The sequence below is a fragment of the Cydia pomonella genome, chromosome 22, assembly GCF_033807575.1.
Source record: "Cydia pomonella isolate Wapato2018A chromosome 22, ilCydPomo1, whole genome shotgun sequence".
Classification (NCBI taxonomy): domain Eukaryota; kingdom Metazoa; phylum Arthropoda; class Insecta; order Lepidoptera; family Tortricidae; genus Cydia; species Cydia pomonella.
In genome coordinates, this window is record NC_084724.1 from 7153948 (window position 1) to 7177088 (window position 23141).

The 23141-nt window shown below is 37.4% G+C and overlaps 1 protein-coding gene across 1 annotated transcript; it reads right to left on the reverse strand.

Moving 5' to 3' along the window:
* Positions 1–202: 202 nt before the first annotated feature.
* On the reverse strand, positions 203–20069 carry LOC133530303 (uncharacterized). The gene is made up of 9 exons (XM_061868198.1): positions 19548–20069; positions 13641–13778; positions 12779–12935; positions 11180–11313; positions 10627–10794; positions 9279–9360; positions 9037–9079; positions 8035–8919; positions 203–7762 (listed from the first exon to the last, which is right to left on the reverse strand). The coding sequence occupies exons 2-9, from the start codon at positions 13772–13774 to the stop codon at positions 3231–3233; spliced, it is 6135 nt and encodes a 2044-aa protein (XP_061724182.1). The 5' UTR covers positions 13775–13778; positions 19548–20069; the 3' UTR covers positions 203–3230.
* Positions 20070–23141: the final 3072 nt, after the last annotated feature.

The window sequence follows — 23141 nt, forward strand, 5'->3', positions numbered from 1 at the left end:
GTATTGAAGGTATTGTAGCGCCACCTATTTAAGGTTTTTTAGCGACACTTTTTGGTGGGCGTGGTGACAGCTGTCATCTCAATCCATATTTTATGTTTTAAGGTTTTAAATTGTATGGATATGACTTTCACCTTGCCCAAACTATATGAATAGTTCTATAGTCGTTTCGTAGTCAGTCTGTCTAGAAAGAATACAACAAAAATCTTCACAACAGCTTTATTCGTTCATTTTTAATATTAAATGCTTAACTTAAAGACGATCCTTACTTAAAATAACTAGAAGATCTTAATTCTTGTCAATTACGATAAAAAGGTAACACTGAAAAAAAAATACGTGGCCAAATAACCTCTTGACAAAATAGATACTTATTAGGCGAGTCCACACAGAGCGAACATACGCGCGAGGCAAATTCCTCGCGCAAAAAAGGGCCAGTGTAGACGTGCCTCGGCTCGCTCTGTGTGCACCCGCCTAATACATTTTACAAAGGTGTATCTCACTTTATATTACACCAAAGTCTATGTATTATAGATATTTATAATATAATATCACTATCAATGCAATCTAATCTACATAGGAAATAAAAATACCCATATACAGGCATGTCTTTCGGCTTGGGGCTTCCTAGTCAGTCACTACAGGATGACCTAAAAATACGTTGACAAAAATGTATACTGCGGTATATATTTCATAATTTTAACACGTTTGCGTTTGTGTATCAAAGCTAAAAGGTGAATGTTTTGAAGATAATAATTATGTACCTATGTATTGTTTTTTTTTTAACTTAAATAATAGTAGTTTTACCTATTCATAAAAACAATCTTTGTCAACGTATTTTTTTAATGCAATATTTTATATTTCTAGTAAAATAATTAATGCTCGTATTTAACGTCCGGAGCACAAAGACAATTAGGATTAAAGGGGATACCTATGTATTACCTAAATCTTAATTTTAAATATTTTTACATAATCGTTCCAAAACCAAAAATGTGAGTACGTTCAAACCACCAGAAATTCACAATAAAGGCATGGAAATGTAACCATACTAGTTCTTTTAATTTGAAAACAAATACAAACTTGGAATGAGGTTGGCAACTGTGAAATGTCTTTATAGATGGCGCCAACATATGTTTTACCTATCTCTTTTTTTCTATGAAATTTGACTTAAATAAAAAAAAAAGAAATTGACAATATTCGTAAGCTTAACAGGTAAAACCTATCCTAGCGTCATCTGTAAAATAGTTAGACCGGCCAACCCCATTGAGTGGTAGCTTATTCTAATATTTATGTGCAATATAAAAACACTTATGCCTACTGCAAATATTTTACAGGACACTGTTAAGAGGGACTGGAAAATAATATACACCTTTCTCTATCTTGTGAGAACGCAATACATATACGTAGGTATTACCATCTCATTCTACCAGCTATTAAGTTTTAAACTAAACTAGACACACTGAAAGATCCTAATACAGGATAATATCACAGACAAATTAAATACAGTCACAACTATCCTACTACAGTACCCCTAGTGTAAATTTATTCGATAGCGAAACGTGACGTACTCGTTTGCGTTAAGTCTCATTTTTTATGGGATTTTGAGTTTCCAAAACGTTCCGTTTGGCGCGCTGTTTCTAAAGCCTATAGTATACAAAATGAGACTTAACGCAAACGCGTACGTCACGTTTCGCTATCGAATAAATTTACACTAGGGGCTCTGAATTCAAATATTTAGTAAATTCACGTTTAGAAACTATGGTTTATTTTATTACTTTTATTTGTGATGTAAGAATTTAGTGTAAAACACAGGTTATTTGAAGGACTATTCCGTGATTGAAATGTAGAAAATTATTAATGAGCTACACAGTTAATGAAAAAATGCGCGAGTGTTTTTATAATATAACTAGGTACCTATAGTATTTTTCACATAGCTTCGGTACAGTGACAGCTGTCATTTCAATACATAATTTCAATATTTTGCGTTTTAAGGTTATAATTTGTATGAAGATGACAGCTATCACCGTGCCTAAGGTTTGTGAAAAATACTATAGTAGAATTATTGGGTGTACAGAAGATGTAAAATCTAGGAAAAAATTGTGCGGATGCCTAAAGGTAGATAGCGCTGTTCGGCGCTATTGTTTGTGGTAACTCTCACTATAGAGGGAAAGGTAAGGAGAATACTCTGTGTATGAACAGTGTCCATCAAAAAACCTTCAATAGGTGGCGCCACAATACATCGCGAACAATGTTTTGACGGTTTCTTAGCCTAGTCTGTAGTGACCCCGCCTATGAAGCAGGAGGTCCCGGGTTCGAATTCTGATAAGAGCATTTATTTGTTTGTTTATTACATATATTTGTTCCTGAGTTATAGATTAGTTACCCTAGCGCCGCTCGGAGAGATTATGAACTATTATTTACAGCTGATTTTTTTTTTTTTGAGCTGGACACTTGCAACTATTGTCCCATAAGAGAGTTTTCTCCTTGCGCTACCCTCCATAATTTTGACTTTAATTTTTGAAAAGCAGATTTACCACATGACGGAGCCGTGGCGATCTAATTTAACTGTCAAAGGAGGATGGGCAGATTTGTATGGCCCATGAACCAATAAGAACAAGTGAAGCCATCGGAATTTTTTTATATACTTCATTTTTTTTATGGCGAGATCTGTCAAATCTCTGTTTAAAAAAATATGACAAAAAAACATGAGAGGGTGAATAAAAAACTAAAATATCGTGACGCAAAATCATCGACAACAAACAATAACAAATAATAATATTGGCCCGTGTACTTCATTACGCCAGTACTCTGTGTACTGAGATATTTAAAGAACCCGTATAAATAATAATAATTCAGCCTATATACGTCCCACTGCTGGGAATAACAAAACCTTCATGATATGCGACACAGTAACTTAGTATCGAAAAAACGATAGTCACATTTCAACTCAACATACTTTTGGCGGTGATCAATTTTTTCATACAAACATTTGGGACTACCTGCCATAGTAAAAGTTCCTATCCGGTGACATACCGCTTGCCCTTATTGGTCAAATGGGCCAATTCGCTCAGGGTTGCTTTAAGATTTTTTCTTAGACTGTGGGGACAGCTCATTAAAAACTGAAAATAACGTATACACACATTTCGTCGGCTAAAATCGCAAAAATCGTAACTGAATTTCAACCACATTAGGATTTGCCACTTCACTTTTTAACCGTCGGTTTCTGTGGTTTAAATTTAGAATCCTAGTATGCAGTCCTCATCCCCGTCTCCGTCCTCGCTGTGATCAGATAAGAATCTAAGTTCTGGAGGAGCTTTATCTAATTCTTCATCATCTGACTGGTTGTCTACTGGATTGTGAGCTTGTATTTCTATTATTGGGCCTTCAGAACGGACAACGACATTAGGTTCAAGAATTTTTCTTACTTTTGCCCTAGGTTCATCTATCTTACTGCAGGATGTAGCATTCTTTTTACTGCTTTTAGGAACTACGCCCTTTTTCACACTTAATTGTTGTACCTGCCCAGTACCACCAGTAACTGCTGCAGTTTCTATGTCCATTACCAAATTGTTCACATCATTTGTCAGTTCATCAGGACTTGGTACATCAGGAATTTCATCAAATATATTTGTTTCTCTTACTTCTTTCGCGTCTGCTTCCTTTAAACGTTTAGATTTCTTAGCTAGAGGTTCATCGTCTGAAGAATCATCTAATAGTGAAGTGTTTAAGGCTTCAACTAGTATTGGCTCGGCTTCGGTGTCATCATCAGAACTGTCCAGGAGATATTCTTCCTCCATCGGCTCATCAGAATCGACCAAATCGATTTTGGCTTCGACCTTCGCTCTGACTATTGTTAATTTCTGTTTTCTCTTTTCTATATGTGTTCGCTTTAATAGGCTTGGAGAGTTATAAGATGGGACTGTTCGTGGGCCAGCTTTTAGAACCCTCGGTACTTTCGGCGTCGGGCGAAAAGCTTTAAATAATTTGACTGGTTTGACTATACTACTCGAAACGTTCACAGTTTTACCATTATATAAATATTCGACAGGCTCTTTCAATAATGAAGAACTGGCAGGCCGATCATCATTAGATTTATTTAGAATATCTCCAGGTTCAGCATTCTCAAGAGTCATACTCTCAACAGTCTCAACATCATCAGTCAAATCAATGAATTCTTTTGTTTTAGGAGTTGTCTTAGTCTTAGGGTTCTTTTTAATGCAGACATTAATAGGTACTATAACTCCCGTATCAAAGTCTAATTTAAAGAACTTGCCATTCTGTTCGCATGCATATTTAAGTTCAGCAAAAGATGTCACTGGACTTAGTTCTGGAAGATTCCGCGATTCATCATTTTCAATAGCTGCGTCTTGTACTTGATCTATGACTAGAGGTTCGGGAGCCGGTGGATCAGGCACTGTTGTATCTTCTGCAGAGATTCCCGACATCTCCATCAAGTCAGATAGCAAACTTTTTCTATTGCTAATGCCATCTTCTTTTCCCTCTGCTACACTTTGGATCTCTTGAGTTCCTTCAGGTGCTTCTTTATTTTCTGATACACTTTGGGTTTCTAGAGTTTGTTTTTCACTTTGTGACTCTTCAACAGCTGGTGCTGTTTGAGCAGAAGCGAGGGGTTCAGTGATACTTTTTGGTGCTTCAGGGTCAATTGTAGCTCCACTTACTGTATCATCAGTCATGGGAGCAGATTCTTTTTCTGTATCGCTGGTACTAGTAGTAGTAGATGTATTCTGTTCTGTTGGCCCATCTGCTTTTGTACTCCGTGTATCGACTTCCATGTCTTCGTTATTAGTATTTTTTGGCGGTAGTTCTGTGTCTTGGAATACTTCGTTCGTTTCTAATGATTCAGGAGGGTCAATAAGTTCATTAATATTATTTTCGGCGCGAGGAGTCTCTGCAGTTTCATCGCTTTGTGGCAAGTTTGTATTTTCAGAACCACTAGTTTCGGGCTGCGTAACAGCTGTAACTGGTTCAACATCTCCGGCTGCGCTGACTTGTGGCTCAGGAACAGCAGGCGAAGAAGTAACGCATGAAGCATTAAGCTGTTCTTGTACTGCTGCTAAAATCGTAGGTAAAGCTGCCAATTGTGTTTCATCTAACTCAACGCCCGGATCTACAGTGTACGTTACATTACCTGAAGGCATAAGCACTAACTGTACACCAGCAGGCAGGGGCAAAGTTGGGATAACTTTAGGAGATTGGAAAACTTCGGTTGTTGGAGCAACGTCATTGTTTTTTCGTGGAAATTTAACAGTGGTTAATAAAATTTTGTTCTTTCCCAAAAATATTGGGCTTTCCGGTGGGCTTTTGGCTAAACTTTTACTGTGTAGATATAAAATCTTCTCTTTGGGTGTTTGTGGAATCTGAAGTGACGTATCTATCTTCTGGGGACTCACAATTTGTTTGGGAGCGATGGGTGTCGGATGCATAACACAGTGTTTGGACGCGTCTATCACTATGTTCCGCCGAGTATCTTGACTGAGGGCAGGCCTCTGACAGGAGCAAGAGGCCCACTGCGAAGGTGTTCGCTGTGAATGTATTTGTACGTTTGGCAGATGTCCACTGTTGACAGTTACTGGATTGATTTGCGGTACTGTCGGCCGATTTAGTATCGGTCGGATTGATGGTCGATCGACTGGCATTAAAGATGAAATTGGCGCGGCTCTTATTTTCATGTAAGGTTTTGTGGGCGTCGTTGGTGTTTCTTTAATTTCATCTGCATTAACACCCAAATCTATAGTTACTTTAGAAATGGATGGTGCGACTACTTCAACATTAATTGATGGTATTGAGGGCTTTGCAGGTGAAACCACAGTTACATTTGGAACATCAGGTGCACTGTCCACCACGGTCACAGTTGAAACATCAGGTGATCTCTGCGCCACTTTCACAATTGGGACAGGTATTCTATCCACTACGGACACAGCTGGAACTACAGAAGTTTTGACCTGTCCAAAATCATTAGCTTGATCTGTTAGTAGAGCTGATTGCTGCACAACAGTCTCAATCGATTCGCAAGCTTTCCTCAGACTGTCTTCCTCATCATCTGATAGTTCAACTACAGTTTTCGCCATCATTTTTGATCTCCTTGCTTCCTCGTCTGCCTGAATTTTTTTGACCAGTTTATCCGCACAGCAACATTGGCACGGGTTAGGAGGACACAAGTGCTTGGAGTTACGTCTACGGTTATTAAGTTTTTGATTCGCCCAGCAACAGAATTTCGTCTTTACCACTTTAGATAGGGGTACCACTTTGGTCGTTTGTTTTGGGGCTTGTTTTGCGACTGCAACTTCAGATTTTTTACTTTCGTCTTCTTTGTCGACTTCCTGCACTGAGTCCGAGTTGTCCGAGTCTTTCTGTTGATCATCGCTTTTCTTACGTTTCACTTTCTTTTTCTTTTTCTTCGGTATATTACAACATTTGCAACCATCAACCTCTTTACCACTCGTCAGTAAATGCAACATTTTGTTTAACGTATCTGACGTTAGCAGGCCAAAATCGTCAAAGTTATTTTTAGTCGGTACTGTAAGTTTTGGTGCCCATGGCAGTGGCACTCGAGGCTGATAATGGTGTTTTCTGGTTGGCACTTCTTGGGGTATGTTGTTTTTTACTTCTTGTACTACAATCGGCATTGGAAAATCTTTTGGCTTCGTAACGTCGTCAATTTTGTCTAGTGCTTCTTTAGTTAAGATTTTCGCCTGATTGATCATCTTTAAAAGCTTTTCTTTAGCCGGTGGTAAGGTTTCTGTACTTTCTGTAGGCAAACTGTCATTTTCGCTTTTTTCGCCTTCAATTTTTATTTTAGGCACGGTATTTGGAATGGAGGTGGAATCAGTGACTGGTTGTACAGGTTCGATGCTAGGGACAGTTGAAACTGTTGGAGTAACTTCTTGTGGATTAGTAGTTCTACTATTTCCAGCAGTAACCCTAAGTGGTAGCACTTGAGCAGTAAGCAACTGTTGGTTTATTCTCCTAACTTTATCAATATCAGGTAAATTTATTACTTTTGTTCTTTCAGAGACTATTGGGGACTGATGTGGAATCAAATTTTGAATATCCACTTTTGAATTATCAATGAGACTTTGTACGGACATCGCGGTTGGGACAATCGAAGATGCTTGTTTTTCTAACACTTCCTGTTTTTCTACAATTGGAGCTGTATCACTGGGTTTTAAATACAATGTACCGTTTACTAATTTTGATTCAAAAGCTTTACTTAAATCTATTGTCATTGGTATACAGGCATTGAGTAACTGGCGATTTCTTGTAGAACTCAGAAAACCTATGGTCAATCTTTTAAGTTTAGTGTTGAAATCAGGGTTTTTGCATAGTTTTATAGGATCGTAAGTGCGAGTTCTGGGTTTCTTCAACATATAGCTGTTCTTCGGCACTATTATATCTTCTTCTGAGTCTTCATCGTCTGTTATTTCTCGATTGGTGAAGAGATCATCACTGTCTGCTGTGTCTCCTGCAGTAGTTATCACACTTTCCTCTTTTATTTTAATATCAAGTGATTTATTACTGACTGGTTTACTCTCAATGACCGCCATTTCTATATTATCTACACCTTCTACTGAATCAATTTCCTTGTTTTTAAACGTCTTCATTTGGTCTAACTTGGTAGTATAGACTACTGGATACATTAATAGTTTTATGTCAAATTTGTTACTTTCAGCATCTACTTCTTCAGTTTGGTCAACGGCAGGTAAATTGTCATCAATTGGTTTACTAGAAGGTATTTTCGTTGTGGATTCTGCAATTAAAAAGGCAAACTAAATTAACCTCGACAAATAAAGAAATGAAATGAAATATTCATTTCGGAACATTCAAAATTCCATAAACCATTGTTAGTATCATCGTTATAGCTACGTATTAGTTTGTCCATGCCAGTTTATCCCACAGGACACCATATGACAATTTCAAAGGCGTGCTCCTCTCTGTGAAATACTTAATAGCGACGCATAATCACATAGGTTTGTAATAAATATATATTTACATTATATTTATGTATAAAAATAAACTTACCAATAGATTGTGCATGATCTTCTTCTATAAATTCAACGCCATCATCTACAAATTCAATGCCGTCATCAACGAAGTTTAAATCAGCCATTAAATCAATAGCGGCCGCGTTTGCTTTATTTTTCAAGTCATTAGTGGCACCATTAGGCTTCTTATCACTAAGTGATATAGTATCTTTGGGCGTCTTAAGATACGTCTCTACCTTATCTTTTATCAAATCATCGATTTCATTTTTCTTTTCAAAAGGAACTTCATCCCTTTTGCGACAGTACTCATCTGCTTTAACTTTTATAATATCATTAACAGCGTCATCACTGTCATTTATAATGTCCACGTCGCATGGTACGTTATTAGTTGGTATTTCCGCTGTTTCTCTTTCTATATTTTTTTCAGGAGATAGTTCTACTACAGGAGTAACACTTGGTATTTCTATAATATCATCTTCATCATCGTCTGGACTTGTTTCCATTTGGCTCACCTCAGATTTTACTACAACCTCATCTGAATTAGTAGACACAACCTCAGGAGTTTCATCTGGACTATCATCTGGTATTTCAACTTCAGGGACATGCGTAGCAGAAATTACCTGTACATTTGATAAGCCGTCTTCTTCCATTGGTTCTGTTTTAACTTTTATACCTGAAGTTTCGTCATTTATTGGGATCTCTTCATTAACTGGCACTTCCTCTTCAGTAACTAGCTTTTCTTCTTCGCCAACTGGAGTTTCATCTTCAGTAGCTGGATGAGTTATATCTGTTGCATCATTGCTCCTTTCGGGATCAGACGTGTCTTCCATTTCATCATCGTTTTGATCTTCTGGGTCTGATTCTAAGCGGAGATCTATGGTTTCGATTACGGGTTCAACAACCACTAGATCTGGAGCATTAGCTGAAAAATACACGTTCCATTTATTTTAAAATTTTCATGTCATTTTTTTGTTTGGGCTACTTATATTAGCCATACTTATATTTTTGGATATTATTGTTATTTATGACAAAGACTCACAGTTGCAAGGCTTCGGTAAGTTGGGCATCCTCATCTTAGCTTCCTGAAAAAAAAATTGTTATTAGATACAATTTCTTTGTGATCGCTTTTGGTAAGTTTGCTAAGATTAGTGAAAGTTATAACAGTTAGAGTGAGAGACATGTATTACTGTCTCAATTAAAGATATAATTGTGTATTGGTGGTGTGAATGAAGTAACGTTTTAAGTTTCGATTAACAAAAAAACGAATAGATAAACACTCACGAATTCCTCAGGCATTATGATGAATCGTTTTTCTATTAATTCCTCCCAATCTGGATACTCTTTCGTTATAACGTTTGGATATCTAGAACAATTAATCATTTCAATTCATCACTTAATTATGTTCATAAATTTCAGGCACTGGTACAGTCAACATCAATAGTAACGGATGAAACAACGCGCCAAAAGTATCTGACAACCCGGATAACTTTTCCAAATATAGATACATTTCTAAAATTCTCGTTCCAAAGTATATTTTTTACAGTCTTAGTTGTTCTATATTAAAGACATGACTTTTTGTTAAGCTGTTACAGAATAGATACTTATGAAAAGTTATTTGATCCGCTACTTTTGATGCTGACTGTACTAAACACACATAGAATAGTTTAAATATATGCATGTATATGTATTTACTCGTATATATGTATTTTATTTTTATTTGTATGAAAGATGCTGCGCAGCCATTCAAATTTGGAATAAAACTAAAGAACATAAGGTTCAAATTTGAATACCTCTTAGCCATAACCATTTGCAGTCTCGAGGGCAAAGACTATCTAGCTTCCTCTAGTTTTTTTTTATCTGTGACGGTTAACGAATGAATTTCTTTAACCGCTACTGCAAATGAATGTAAACCTTCTATAATGTAAGATAAACTTCATTTTTAAGTGACATCGTCGCATCGAACCGAGCGCCCGTACCATTTACACTGCCATTTAAATATGAACTGTAAGTACTGAACAGAAAGTTCAAATTTAATTAATACACGCTCACTCTTGAGTTCTTGCCGTTAAATTTGAATCGTTCATATTCTGTACTCATTCAAATATGGAATGTAATTAAGGGGGTGGTATTCCATCAGTCCAATATCTTGGTCCTTGGTATTTGCCTCTAACATTTTTTTTATACTACCTCGGTGGCAAACAAGCATACGGCCCGCCTGGTGGTAGGCAGTCTTCGTAGCCTATGTACGCCTTCAATTCCAGATGAGTTGCATGTGCGTTGCCGACCCTAATAACCCTCCCACCCCTCGTTGAGCTCTGGCAACCTTACTCACCGGCAGGAACACAACACTATGAGTAGGGTCTAGTGTTATTTGGCTGCTGTTTTCTGTAAGGTGGAGGTACTTCCCCAGTTGGGCTCTGCTCTAGATCTGGAATGACGTCCGCTGGCTGTGCCCTACCACACAAAGCGAGATGACATTCACAATGCCCATACCTCTCTTGTGGACCTAGTTTAAGGACGTACCCAGGTCCACATTTTGCTAAATAAGAGAGTGAGACGCAATGCATATTGGACCAAGATATTGGACAGATGAAATACCACCCTAAAAAAACATAAGGTATTTGAATACCTCTTAGCGATAGCCATCTGTAGTCTCGAAGGCATAGCTTTTCTAGCTTCTTCTAGAAGACGGGTGTTGCCCTTGTACGAGAACCAGAACTTGTAGAAGCGGCAACGAGTGAGCTTCTTCAGCTGGTACCAGCGGCGTTGGAGCAGCATCGGGGAGCATTGGCGGCCTCTGGAAAATAACACGAATATTATGTGAACAATATGTATATACTCCCAAAAATGTTTGTCCGTATTTAAATTTCCGAATTATCATTTGACCGAACGCGTTTCATTCAAAAAACCTTTAACTTTTCAAATCTTTATAATAAAGCAAAAATTTTGTAAGATTGTATCGAATCGGATGCAGTGTGCATGCGCCTTACGATAGGAAAGGCAGGTTGTATAATGAAGTTTTCAAAACCGTTGCATAATGGAGCCGAGTTCTATTAGCTGTTCCCCTCGCACTAACTCTACCTATTAGAAAGAGATCCTGAGATGCAGCACCTCTCCACGTCGAATCGTTGTATAATGAGTATTATAGTTCTAGTGCCTGTTATATAATGAGAGATACTAACTGTCGGTTGTAGAAAACGGTGGCGGCGGCCCAGGCCTCCGCCAGCGGCTCCCCGGAGCGCCCTTCAATATCGAACCGTTGGACTAAGCTGAATAGTTCTATTAGGGCTGGGTATTCCTTGTTATCTGGCTTATCCTGCAAACGAAGGAAACATTTTACATATCACTAAAAAAGCATGGTAGGAATATGTATGATGTCACATGTTGGATTTTATAACAAAACCTAGTGAAATAATAATAAATTTATCACAATAATGTGGAAATGAAAAGAAAATTTGGAAATGGTAAAAAATACACGACTTGAAACTTTCAAATTGTAAATATCTTTTTTACATTCAAAAAGGAATACCATGCAATTCCTTACATTTTATCAAAGTTAAAGATGTTTAGCACCTTATTAAAGAATAAGTATATCACTATGATCTGCAATTTAACTCACGAAACTGATAATTAATAAGTACATTTTAGGTTGGTACTATAAGCAAAGAGAATTTGAAATAGAGGTGGATTGCAAAAGTAAACTTTGTAGCCACAGTAAATTTACTGCCATCATGATTAAGATAAGATAAATATAGTTTATTTTCCAAGTAGGCATATTACAATGCACTTATGAACGTCAAATAAAGCTACACCGGCTCTAACTCTACACCTGAGAACATTTAAATTTAGATTTAAATGTAGGAGGGTATGCCAAAATGGAACCGGCAAAAAGAGATTGTATAGCAACTATATACATAAACGCAATATTTCACCGACAAAATCGCAATATTCTGTTTTCCATACTAAGATTGGTTCTCAGTTGGAACGTGACATCACGTTCAGTTATCGTTTTGTTAGGAGCGTTTCGCGAGTGAAGTAAGACTGTCGGACTTTGACTATCATTTCTGACTTTTGTATTGTTTTAATGCAATGGGTCCCATATAAACATTTGATCCTAAAAACAAACCTGATCGACTGATACTATTAATAAAAAAATGTCATATAAATACTGAAATAATTCATGAATCATGATGAAGGCATTGGTAGCCTAGGGGTAAAACGTGCACCTTTGAAGCTTCAAACACGTTTTAAGATACCTTCGCTTGTACGAAATAGCTTTTGATATTATTTACCAATCGTTTTACAGTGAAATAAAACATCGCGAAGAAACAGGAGTCCCAATAAGCCCTAGTTTTTTCTCTGGATTGGATAGTCAGGAATTCAGGATGGCAATCGCTTTCGTTAAACCTAGTCCCAATGTCCATTCTCCATTATCGGGATAATCAAATAAATTCAGTGCGTCGTCATATGTTATAGGAAAACGTTCTTTATTTACTATATTTTGCAATTACGTCTATATATCCTCATACACCAATACGAGGTTTACTAGTAGCAAGTCGTGCTAGGGTCAAAGGAATTCGAACCTTCTTAACAGTAATTATAGTCCATATTCAAATGGTTGCTTGCATTCGTCAGCTCCCGGAACGGTACGTCGTATGTATATGTATAGGAAAACAGAGGGCCTACCGCAAACACCGAATTTCACAAATTGCGGGCATCCTCCTTCTACTCCAATTAACGCGTTGTTAGAGTGTTCGCGGTAGGCCCTCTGTACTTCTTACCATAGCTATAACGTCTATTTCCTCATGCACCAACACGAGATCCACCAGTAACCAGTCGGTGAGCGATAGTCGAGCTATGCTTGGGAGGTTGGCAGATCGATCGTCGACTGCTATCATTCGGTTTAGCTTCTTTACGCATAGCGCTCGCATTCGCTCCCTGAAATAATGCATGAGTTTAATATTTAAAGGACAAGAGTACTTTGATTTAAGACTTGCTTTGGTTATTACAATATTATTCAATACTTTTCCGCCACAGAACGAGCAGCCTGGGGAGGAAATAGTCGCACGACGCAGCTAAATTAAATGGGTCATTCAACGCAGCTAGAGTCAGGCCAAGCTAACTAGAATTTAGCATCATTAGAATTTAAAGATTAACACGTAAAGATAAAAAATAATATTTAGGCCATTTTCACGTAGTATATGGCAGCCGTTCAGTGTGGTGACCCCGATTCACATAACAGTGAACGGTGCTCCACATTGGCATAACCGTTGACGTCAAAATTATGTTTAAACTTTTGCGCCTTCATTGTAATTAAAGCGAAAAATGTAAATACTTAAGTAAATAATAAATAAAGAAATATTATATAGAACATTGTTACATAAATTGACTAAGGTCCCACAGTAAGCTCAATAAGGCTTGTGATGTGGCTACTTAGACAACGATATTATACAATATATAAATACTTAAGTACATAAAAAACACACATGAACAAATATCAATGCTCACCACACGAATAAATGCCCTTACCAGGATTTGAACCCGGGACCATCGATCGACTTCATAGGAAGGGTCTCCTACTCATTACCCACTAGATTTTACTTAATCAATCAATGCAACTTTGATATAAGTAGACTTTCTTACCATAGTGTACGGCAGTCAGTGCCGGTTTCCTTTTTCATTTCCTTCCATAGTTCTTCAGGAGGCTTCTTCTCCTTAAGCAGCAGCCGCGCCACCGAGCGGATGGTGCGCCTCTTAAATTTGTCCAGCTCCGACATGTTACTGTATCAAAAATGATTAAAATAAAAAAATTACTTTCAAAAACTATAATTCGTCAAAAACATATTTTTTTAAATAATAATTAAATTTTGTACTAAGCAGACTTTTTTTACTTTTTTCGTAATTAATGTAAAAATGAAACACCGAAGCTTTTCGGGAGCTCAGTTGGCTAGAGCGATCGGGCCGGTGTTCCATCGGATTCGGATCGGATCGGACAGGTCTGGAATTCGAATTACGCGTAAAAATGCAGATTTTTAAATTTTTCCTTTAATTAAAAAAAATGTGATATACTTAATCGATATGAGCAACGCAAATACACCACTATTACAGATAGGCACCCTGCTAAATCTCAGAAAACTTTATAAAGGACAAATATAGATCGTCTCATTCATGAAGACGCGTGCCTTAACTCGTAATGTCATGTTATTAAAGGTTAGATTTGACAAATAAACGCGTCATCGTGAATGACACGAACTATAAATAGGTACCTTTTTTTTAATATACTACTTCGGTGGCAAATAAGCATACGGCCCGCCTGATGGTAAGCAGTCTCTGTAGCCTATGTACGCCTGCAACTCCAGAGGAGTTACATGCGCGTTGCCGACCCTAAACCTTACATACCTAGTACATTACGATACAAGTGCGAAAAATAAGAAATTCGAAACGAGTGGCGATAAATTAAAACACGACCGAAGGGAGTGTTTTAATTTATCGGCACTCGTTTCGCATTTCCTATTTTTCGCACTTGTATCGTAATGTACTATTATTTAACATTTATAAGTACTAGTTATTATTTATTTTGTGCTTTTATTTAAAAACCGGACAAGTGCGAGTCGGACTCGCCCACCGAGGGTTCCGTACTTTTTAGTATTTGTTGTTATAGCGGCAACAGAAATATATCATCTGTGAAAATTTCAACTGCCTAGCTATCACGGTTCATGAGATACAGCCCGGTGACAGACGGACGGACGGACGGACGGACAGCGGAGTCTTAGTAATAGGGTCCCGTTTTACCCTTTGGGTACGGAACCCTAAAAACTTAAATACTTTATCTACGAAATGTATAAATAATAATTATGAATTCTATGTACCTATTCATCAAATTTGATAGAAAAATGTTTCTCATATAAGTGAAATGTAAATTTCTTTTTGAGAAAATAAAAATATTCTTTAACCCGAAAAAGGCAAGACAAGAATTTAAAAATCTAAATAAAAGTTTCAACCAGGAGAATTTTGATTTTAGGATTAGGTTACCCAATGCAGAACCAAAGGAGCCCTTAATAGGGTTGTAAAATATAAGTATATGTTTGAGAGCAGGAAAAAAATATGAGCGTGTTTTGTTATATCTGCTTAAACTCAAGTTTTCCTAAAAAAACACCCGTCTTTATGTGTATCTTTAGCGATAATTGAAATGTTATAAAACTTCGAACGACGATTTTTTTTTTTAGGAAAATATTAGTTTCAGCCGATATAACGAAACACGTGCTCATAATTTTTTCCTGTTCTCAAACATATACTCAAACCAGCCATTATCTTGCAGTATTTTTTTAGTACTTTGGAGGACAATTTCTCCCAATAGGTTGAGTTTGGGCACTAAAAAAAAACGTGTCTGTTATTTTAGACTACTCTATAACATATATAAATATAAATCAAATCGGAACCGGACAGTTACCTTTCCTTGTAAGTTTGTGATACAAGAAATCTTTTTGATCAAAGACACATTGATTGAATAAGATGTGTAAAATCTAGGACCATTTCGTGATTCGAATTTGACAGGTAAACAAGGTGGCGCTGTACAGCTCCATACATTTTGCGTACGGAAGGTGGAGATAAGGAACGAAATCTCCATGTACCAAAGAGTGTCATCAAAAAACTTTAAATAGGTGGCGCTACAATACCAAGAGTATTTGAACAAAAAAATCAAATCATAGACAGCGCAATTCACTCCGTCAATAACGCCTAGGTTCTTAGCTACTCTAGCGCTACTCTGGAGAGATTTGGAACTATTATTTATAGCTGACAGCTGGACACTTTTGCAACAGTTCTACCATAAGAGATGCCACTCCTCTTAATTCCACACTCCATAATTTTGCGGTAACTCTGACTGTCAAAAGTTGACGTGTGACAAGTTGACAACTCAGTGACCGCAAAACATATGTCCGCTATCTGTTTTGGATGTAAAACTAAACCTCTCTATTACAATCAATTATTTTTGATTTTGATACAAGCTTTTATCGCTCATACTGTACTTTTAGTTCAACAGGCGACTAATTCTCTTCGCGACAATTCTAACAAACCCAGACACAATTATGTTGCGTTGTTTTATTTATTTATTGAACAATATATATGCAAGTTTACAGTACTAGACCAAAGCACTTACATATTACACTATATTAAACTATAAATTAAGCCTTAATTCATATTTTAACGATTTTTTTTTATCACCGAATTTCTGTAGCCATCCTATGTCCATCATCAGACCAGCTTGATGGTACCATGAAATGTTCCATAGCTTGCAAGATTTGACCCGAACAAAAGCTAGTAAAAATGTATTAGGTAACTAGATTTTGTAAAATTCTTGAAACTAAAGCTTCAGACTTTCAATGAAACTGATAAACGACTCGCATGTTGGCTAATCACCCTGACAAGACGCCTTGACGAAAGGGGTATTGTCAAGTCGATAGTAATATCTAGTTACGACCTTTTAGATTTACTAAAAGAAAAACCAGCGTAAGAAGGCCTCAGCTGCGCGCTGTTTTGTGTAGAGAGCGAGTTCTACTTACAACGGTCGTGAACTAAATGGACGTAAGCGGCTCTCAACAGTGCTATTGGTTTTAGGGTTCCGTATAGTGTCCGACCGAAGATTTGGTTTCGGCCATAGTTTTGGTTGATAAAAAAACGGCCGAACAATTCGGCCGGGCCGAAACTTACAAAATGGCACTTCTTAGCATGTAACAAAGACCAAATGTCGGGGAACAAGTAGGAAAACAATATTACTCGGAAAACACAATTCCCCTGATGAGGGCGCCGCTGGTTGATCGACGCAGTCTTAATAAGTGTATAGAAGCGGATTTATAACTTTTTTTTTTTCAAATATTCTATTCTAGTATGTCTACAAAAGTTTCGGTTTCGGCCGAAACTAGAACCAAAGCCGAATCTCCGGTTTCGGTTCCGGCAAGCAACATGTTTCGGTCGGATACTAGTGCTTGATGGTACACGGCACTTTTCATAATTCGCTTAGTTATTTATTATCATTTACTGACTACTAGTCAGGGTGTTGCCAACGACGGCTGCGTCAGGGAGAGGATATTATCATTATCATCAACATAATAATAGCAAAGAGATTGTATTAGAGAAGTAAAGACTAAGAAAAAAACGTTGCCCTTAGTTTGACGACCGGTCTGGCCTAGTGGGTAGTGACGTAGTGACCCTACTGCCTCTGAAGCCGATGGTCCTGGGTTCGAATCTCGGTAAGGGCATTTATTTGTGTGATGATGATGAGCACAGATATTTGTTCCTGAGTTATGGATGTTTTCTATGTATTTCTATATTATATATATCGTTGTCCGAATACCCACAACACAAGCCTTCTTGGCTTACCGTGGGGCTTAGTCAATTTGTGTAAAATTTTCAGAATTTAGCACTTCGAAACTCCGAAAAAGATATTATATAAAATTGAAATTCGCACTATTTGTACGGTCACAGACTTTCATTTTTAGGGTTCCGTAGTCAACTAGGAACCCTTATAGTTTCGCCATGTCCGTCTGTCTGTCTGTCTGTCTGTCCGAGGCTTTGCTCCGTGGTCGTTAGTGCTAGAAAGCTGAAATTCGGCGTGGATATATAAATCAATAAAGCCGACAAAGCCGTACAATAAAATCTAAAAATTTAATTTTTTTGAGGGTACCTCCCCTACACGTAAAGTGGGGGTGTTTTTTTTTTTTTTGCTTCAACCCTACAGTGTGGGGTATCGTTGGAAAGGTCTTTCAAAACTAATAGGGGTCTTCAACAAACATTTTTTGATAAAGTGAATATATTCGGAGATAATCGCTCCGAAAGAAAAAAAAACATGTGTCCCCCCCCCCCCTCTAACTTTTGAACCATAGGTCCAAAAAATATGAAAAAAATCGTGGAAGTAGAGCTTAAGAAAGACATTAAATGAAAACTATAGCGGACATGATCAGTTTAGCTGTTTTTGAGTTATCGCAAAAAGTTTCCCCTTCATAGTAAAGATACTTACTTTAATTAGGTACTGATTATGCAAATTTGCCTATTTGTTTAACTCGCGTGAAAGGTACCGTTTCATGCCTTGGTTAACAATTTACTATACTTTAAGCTCCAGTTTAGCTTATTGTGACGGAAGAGTAACTACGGAACCCTACACTGAGCGTGGCCCGACATGCTCTTGGCCGGTTTTTATTTAATCACATTTAGGGTTCAAGCTAATTTGGTTCTCAATACTAACGGTATGAAATGTCCAATGTAAAGTGAACCCTAAACGGTCCATCAATTAATGTCCGTGACTGTACCTAAAGTCCGGTCGTCCGGTGTAGAGTCAGGTCGTGTCCGGTCCGTCTATGGCTCTAAACTAACTTTGCACTGACTAGAACAGAAAAAAGTGTGGGAGTGTCATTAAGTTCGCCTTTGTACATAACATTTTTTTTGTTTTGTTTTGTGTTTTATGTTAACCTGTTTATGTGCAATAAAGTGACATACATACATACATTAATACATAATCGTCATATTTTTTAAAGAAATTTTACAATAATGATAACATTGACACATTTTGTCATTGCAGAGTTATTTCAGAAACACAGACGTTAAAATAAAAAAGGTATGTTGATTTGTACCCGCCTGAATAGATGTACTAAAACTAAGAGCGCTTTTTTTTTAAATACCATGTGCACAGACGTTTAAAAATTATTGTTAGGCCAAGATTATAACTCCAATAATGTTGTCAGCACAGACTGTGCATGTGTTATTTAAACGTCATAATTTCATAGAAATTTGACATTTAAAATAACACTTGCACAATTTGGGCTATCAAATTCGCTTCAGACTTAGGTATCTTGGTCTAACCCTAGAGTCAGACCAAGTTAAGTTGGCAGCGATTTTGATATCCTAGACGGTGTAAACGTCATAATTTCATAGAAGTTTGAAAAATCGCTGCCAACTTAGCTTGGTCTCACTCTATGAGGTTTGCAAGAAAGTTTTTTTCTTTTAAGTAAGTGAATACCTACTTTTGATCGCATCAAAGGTCCAACATACTGCTCCCCGCCTTTTTTTGAACCCAGCGTACAAATTATCTAATGTTATGAAAATAAAGCCTAATAAAGACTTTCCACGACAATAATTCACCTCAAAGGAACATTTTTCATATTTATTAAATATATTTATTTGTTTATTCAACCTATTTCACTTTCCGAAAAATATGAGTTTAAAACAAATACCTAATAACAATAATATCTGGCAACACTAATACGTTACGCGCAGCTGCACAAAAAACATGGCGGACAACCCACTCATTCTCCAAACACTAGTCTTGCAGAGCGCACGTCCCGCGTACGAAAATAAAATGCACCGCGCTATTTTCGACACAAAACAAACATTCAGTTCATTATAATTTCTCAACTCCCGGCGGCATGACGCCTCGGCCGACCGCTCACGACAATCACTTTCAAATAATAATTCGAACTAAACGCAGAAAAAAGTAAAAAGCATCTTCGCAACAGCTGTCAAAACAATATAAATAAGTATTTAACAATTATATTTTACCTTTATCCTTTTACTGCTTTCCTAAAACTAAAATTCACCACGCGATCCATTAGTAATCCGAAGATACACTGACACGTTTGATAACCATGATTTACTTTTCCCAGTCGTGTACGCTGTGACGATTCAAAACAAAATGGAAGAAACGTTGCCCGGCGGACGGTTGAATCGACATGACAACCGCTCCGCAAGTGCGAGAGGGACGGCGGATGCTATCTCCCTCTAGCCCGCCAAGCGCACATTTTAGTTCATTTGGGTCGTGGGAAGCGAGCGGAGCGGTCGTGTCTTGGAAATGAGTACCAAATTGAGCAATCTTTTTTTCAATTTCCATAGGTAACTTGTCTTAAACTTTCTATTTATGGATTACTTTCACTAGTTGTTCGTGGTAAGGTATTTTGATAATTGGAAGCTAATTTGTGTACCTAGTCTTTTTAGTTCAGTTCAGAAAATGTTGTCAAACAAGTTGCCGTTACGAACCTACCTAGGTGTCTTGTTTGTAAACAGGCAGGTTTTTATGAACCAAGCATTCTAGAATTTTTCGAATTACTTAATTACGAAATTACGAATTACGAAAGTTTAATAATAAAAGGGACCGTTTTTTTAAGAGGTACCCTGGTCCGTGACTCCCTATTTAAACACCGGGCCCGCACGAATAAGGGCGTATTAATGATTATGATATTAATAGTAATTTAGGCGCATAAAATTTTTACTCATCAGCCGTAGAAGTAATCGTTTCTCTTCGATAAGATTGTAAACACGACTTAGTTTTCTGACAATGATGCGTAGAGTTACTTAAATTGTTATCAGTTGGTAATTGGTAATGTTATTATATATAAGAAAACCTACCTACGTTGGGTCCCGCTAAAAACTTTTGTTTATGTTTATTGCGCCTGCGTATTCTGTTTCACTCGCGTAGGTTGGGTTACCTTTTTCAACATTTGTGTTTTCATTATGGTAGGTACTTAATTAGTAACATTTTATTTTTAGACTTACCTGTTTATAGTTTAGTGGGCGCGCAAATATAATTCTAAAATAGGTACAGGTTTTCTTTTAAATATTAATTTTAATAGATTCTAGTAAACTTTATAAATTAATTTTTTTTTATTGACCGAGCGTTAGCGAAGGTCTCCGTTTTGACTCGGACAAACTGCTTTCGTATGTCCGGATATTCTCCTCTACAGCTACAGGTCGCAATTCTCAACCGATTTTCGTGAAATTTTGTGAGTAGGTTCAGTAGTAACATAGTTTTTTTCTGTTTCCTTTTTTGGAAAATGTTCAAAACAATAAAAAAATTGGCATAAAGGACTTAAGTCCCATTAGGGTCTATGGCACTTAAGACCATTGTGAGTACGCTGTGATAATGACTCAAGGAAGTAAGTATTTTTTTGTATAATGTGTTTATTTGGGGTCGCCGTCATCGAAAACGATGAGGAGGACTATATACACTATAGGTATACGTTTTTAAGCTTGTGAATCGCGAGGTCTACAGCTCACAGATCCACTAGTTCTGTAATAATACGTAACGTATCTTGTAGGTTCACAGAGTCTACTCGTAAGTACATCGTAATCGTAAGCGCCTACATTACAAATAGTCCACAACACAATACCTACATTTTAAATTTAAATTGATCTTTTACGTTTGATCATAATATAATGTATTTAAGTTACTGTACACAAGGTTATTTTTATTTATAATGAAATAAAAAAACTCAAAACCGCTAGTTCTAAAAAACGCACCGGAACTCCACAGAAACTGCATTCAAATCGCGCCTACTTTCAGAATATGAGCGCTGATGACGTCATAACAATGGCCGCGTCCGCTGGGCGGTACAGCGATGCATCTGGAACTAAAACGTAATAAGTGACGCTGAGCGTCACATGATTTACGCTGTTTTGAATGCAAGATAATGTTATTGCTTCCATCGTAAGCCATAGCTAAACTAACGATGACGACCTTGATGATCTGCGATGACGTATGCTTTTGACGTATATCGGGATCCACTTATAGTGGTCGATAGACTTGATACACTCGATACTAGTCGATACATACACGGTGAGGTATGGCACTACATACTAAGCCATAGACCATAATAATTGTGACGTTATCTATGAAAAGGGACCTTATCGTCGATGGCGCTTCCGCCGTTATAAACGCTGGTCCGATACAAATACAACGCTGTGCGACGCAGTGCGGCGTAAGCGCCATCGACAATAAGGTCCCTTTTCATAGATAATGCCACAATTATGTAATGTTACCAACGTATACTTATAAAGTAGCAGTACTTAAATGATTAAAGTAACAAGCGCCACAGTTTTTTTTTTCTTTTGGTTTATAACTTACAACAAAATAATAGGTCTGTCGGTGTCGGTCGGTACCAAAGCTCGGAACCGGTTTATAAAATACCGGTTTATTTCAGTGTTACTCCGAACTTTTATAAGAACGCGAACGTTTTAAGAACTTTATTGTAACCTAAAAAAACCGATTTGTTCGAAGAGCGACGAAACGACCGGCTGGCATGTTGGTGTGCCACGCCACGTAAACATAGACACAGACATAGGAAGAAACCGGTTTTTATTGCTTTAAGCCGGTTAATTTGACAAGAACTGTTCTCATAAAAACCGGTTTAAAAATAACGGTTTTTTGAGCCAAACCGAAATTAAAAGGTTGCGTGGGCCAGGTGCATATATCGTCAATCATCGCCTCCCGGCTGATACTTCGTTAGATGATAGTTTAGATGCTGTTTAAAAAAAAACCCCGTCAGCCGGTTGTATCGTGGAGGAAAGACCGTCAGCTATTCACATGGGCATGTAAAAAATACGCGCATTACCACTTACAAAAAGCGGCCAAGTGCGCGTCGGACTCGCCCATGAAGGGTTCCGTACCATTTATGACGTATTAAAAAAAACTACTAATTAACTAGATCTCGTTCAAACCAATTTTCGGTGGAAGTTTGCATGGTAATGTAATAATATACATTTTTTTTTAGATTTTTCATTCTGTTATTTTAGAAGTTACAGGGGGGGGGGACACACATTTTACAACTTTGGAAGTATCTCTAGCGCAAACTATTCAGTTTGGAAAAAAATTATATTAGAAACCTAAATATGTAAGAATGTAAGGAAACACATTAAAACTACATGTAAAATTAAAGGTCTTGTGATTTTCGGACTCGTCCGGGGAAAAAATGCGATTTACGCCAAATGTTCGGGTTTTTTAAAGTCTTTGTCCGGGTTTGGCGAAATTCGAGATGGCAGCCCTAACTGTACATGATGCTTACTTTACTAATAGCCCCCGTTCAAGGCAGTCTACTGTGGTCGACGGTTGTGTAACTACGGAACCCTCTACTGAGCAGGGCCCGACATGCTCTTGGCCGGTTCTATACTTAAGTAGTCGATTGTTTATATTATACACCGTAGACCAATGAAACCCGACAGATTTTAAAGGTTCTTGGCCGCATTTAGAGACTAAAATGTCAAACAAAGTTTCCTGAAATCGGTCATATTTTAGAAATAAGGACAATATTTGAAAATTTGTTTCTTTTATAACTTAGTGAATCAGCGTAAATCGGCGTAAGTATTCCCCCTTAGTTTATCCCC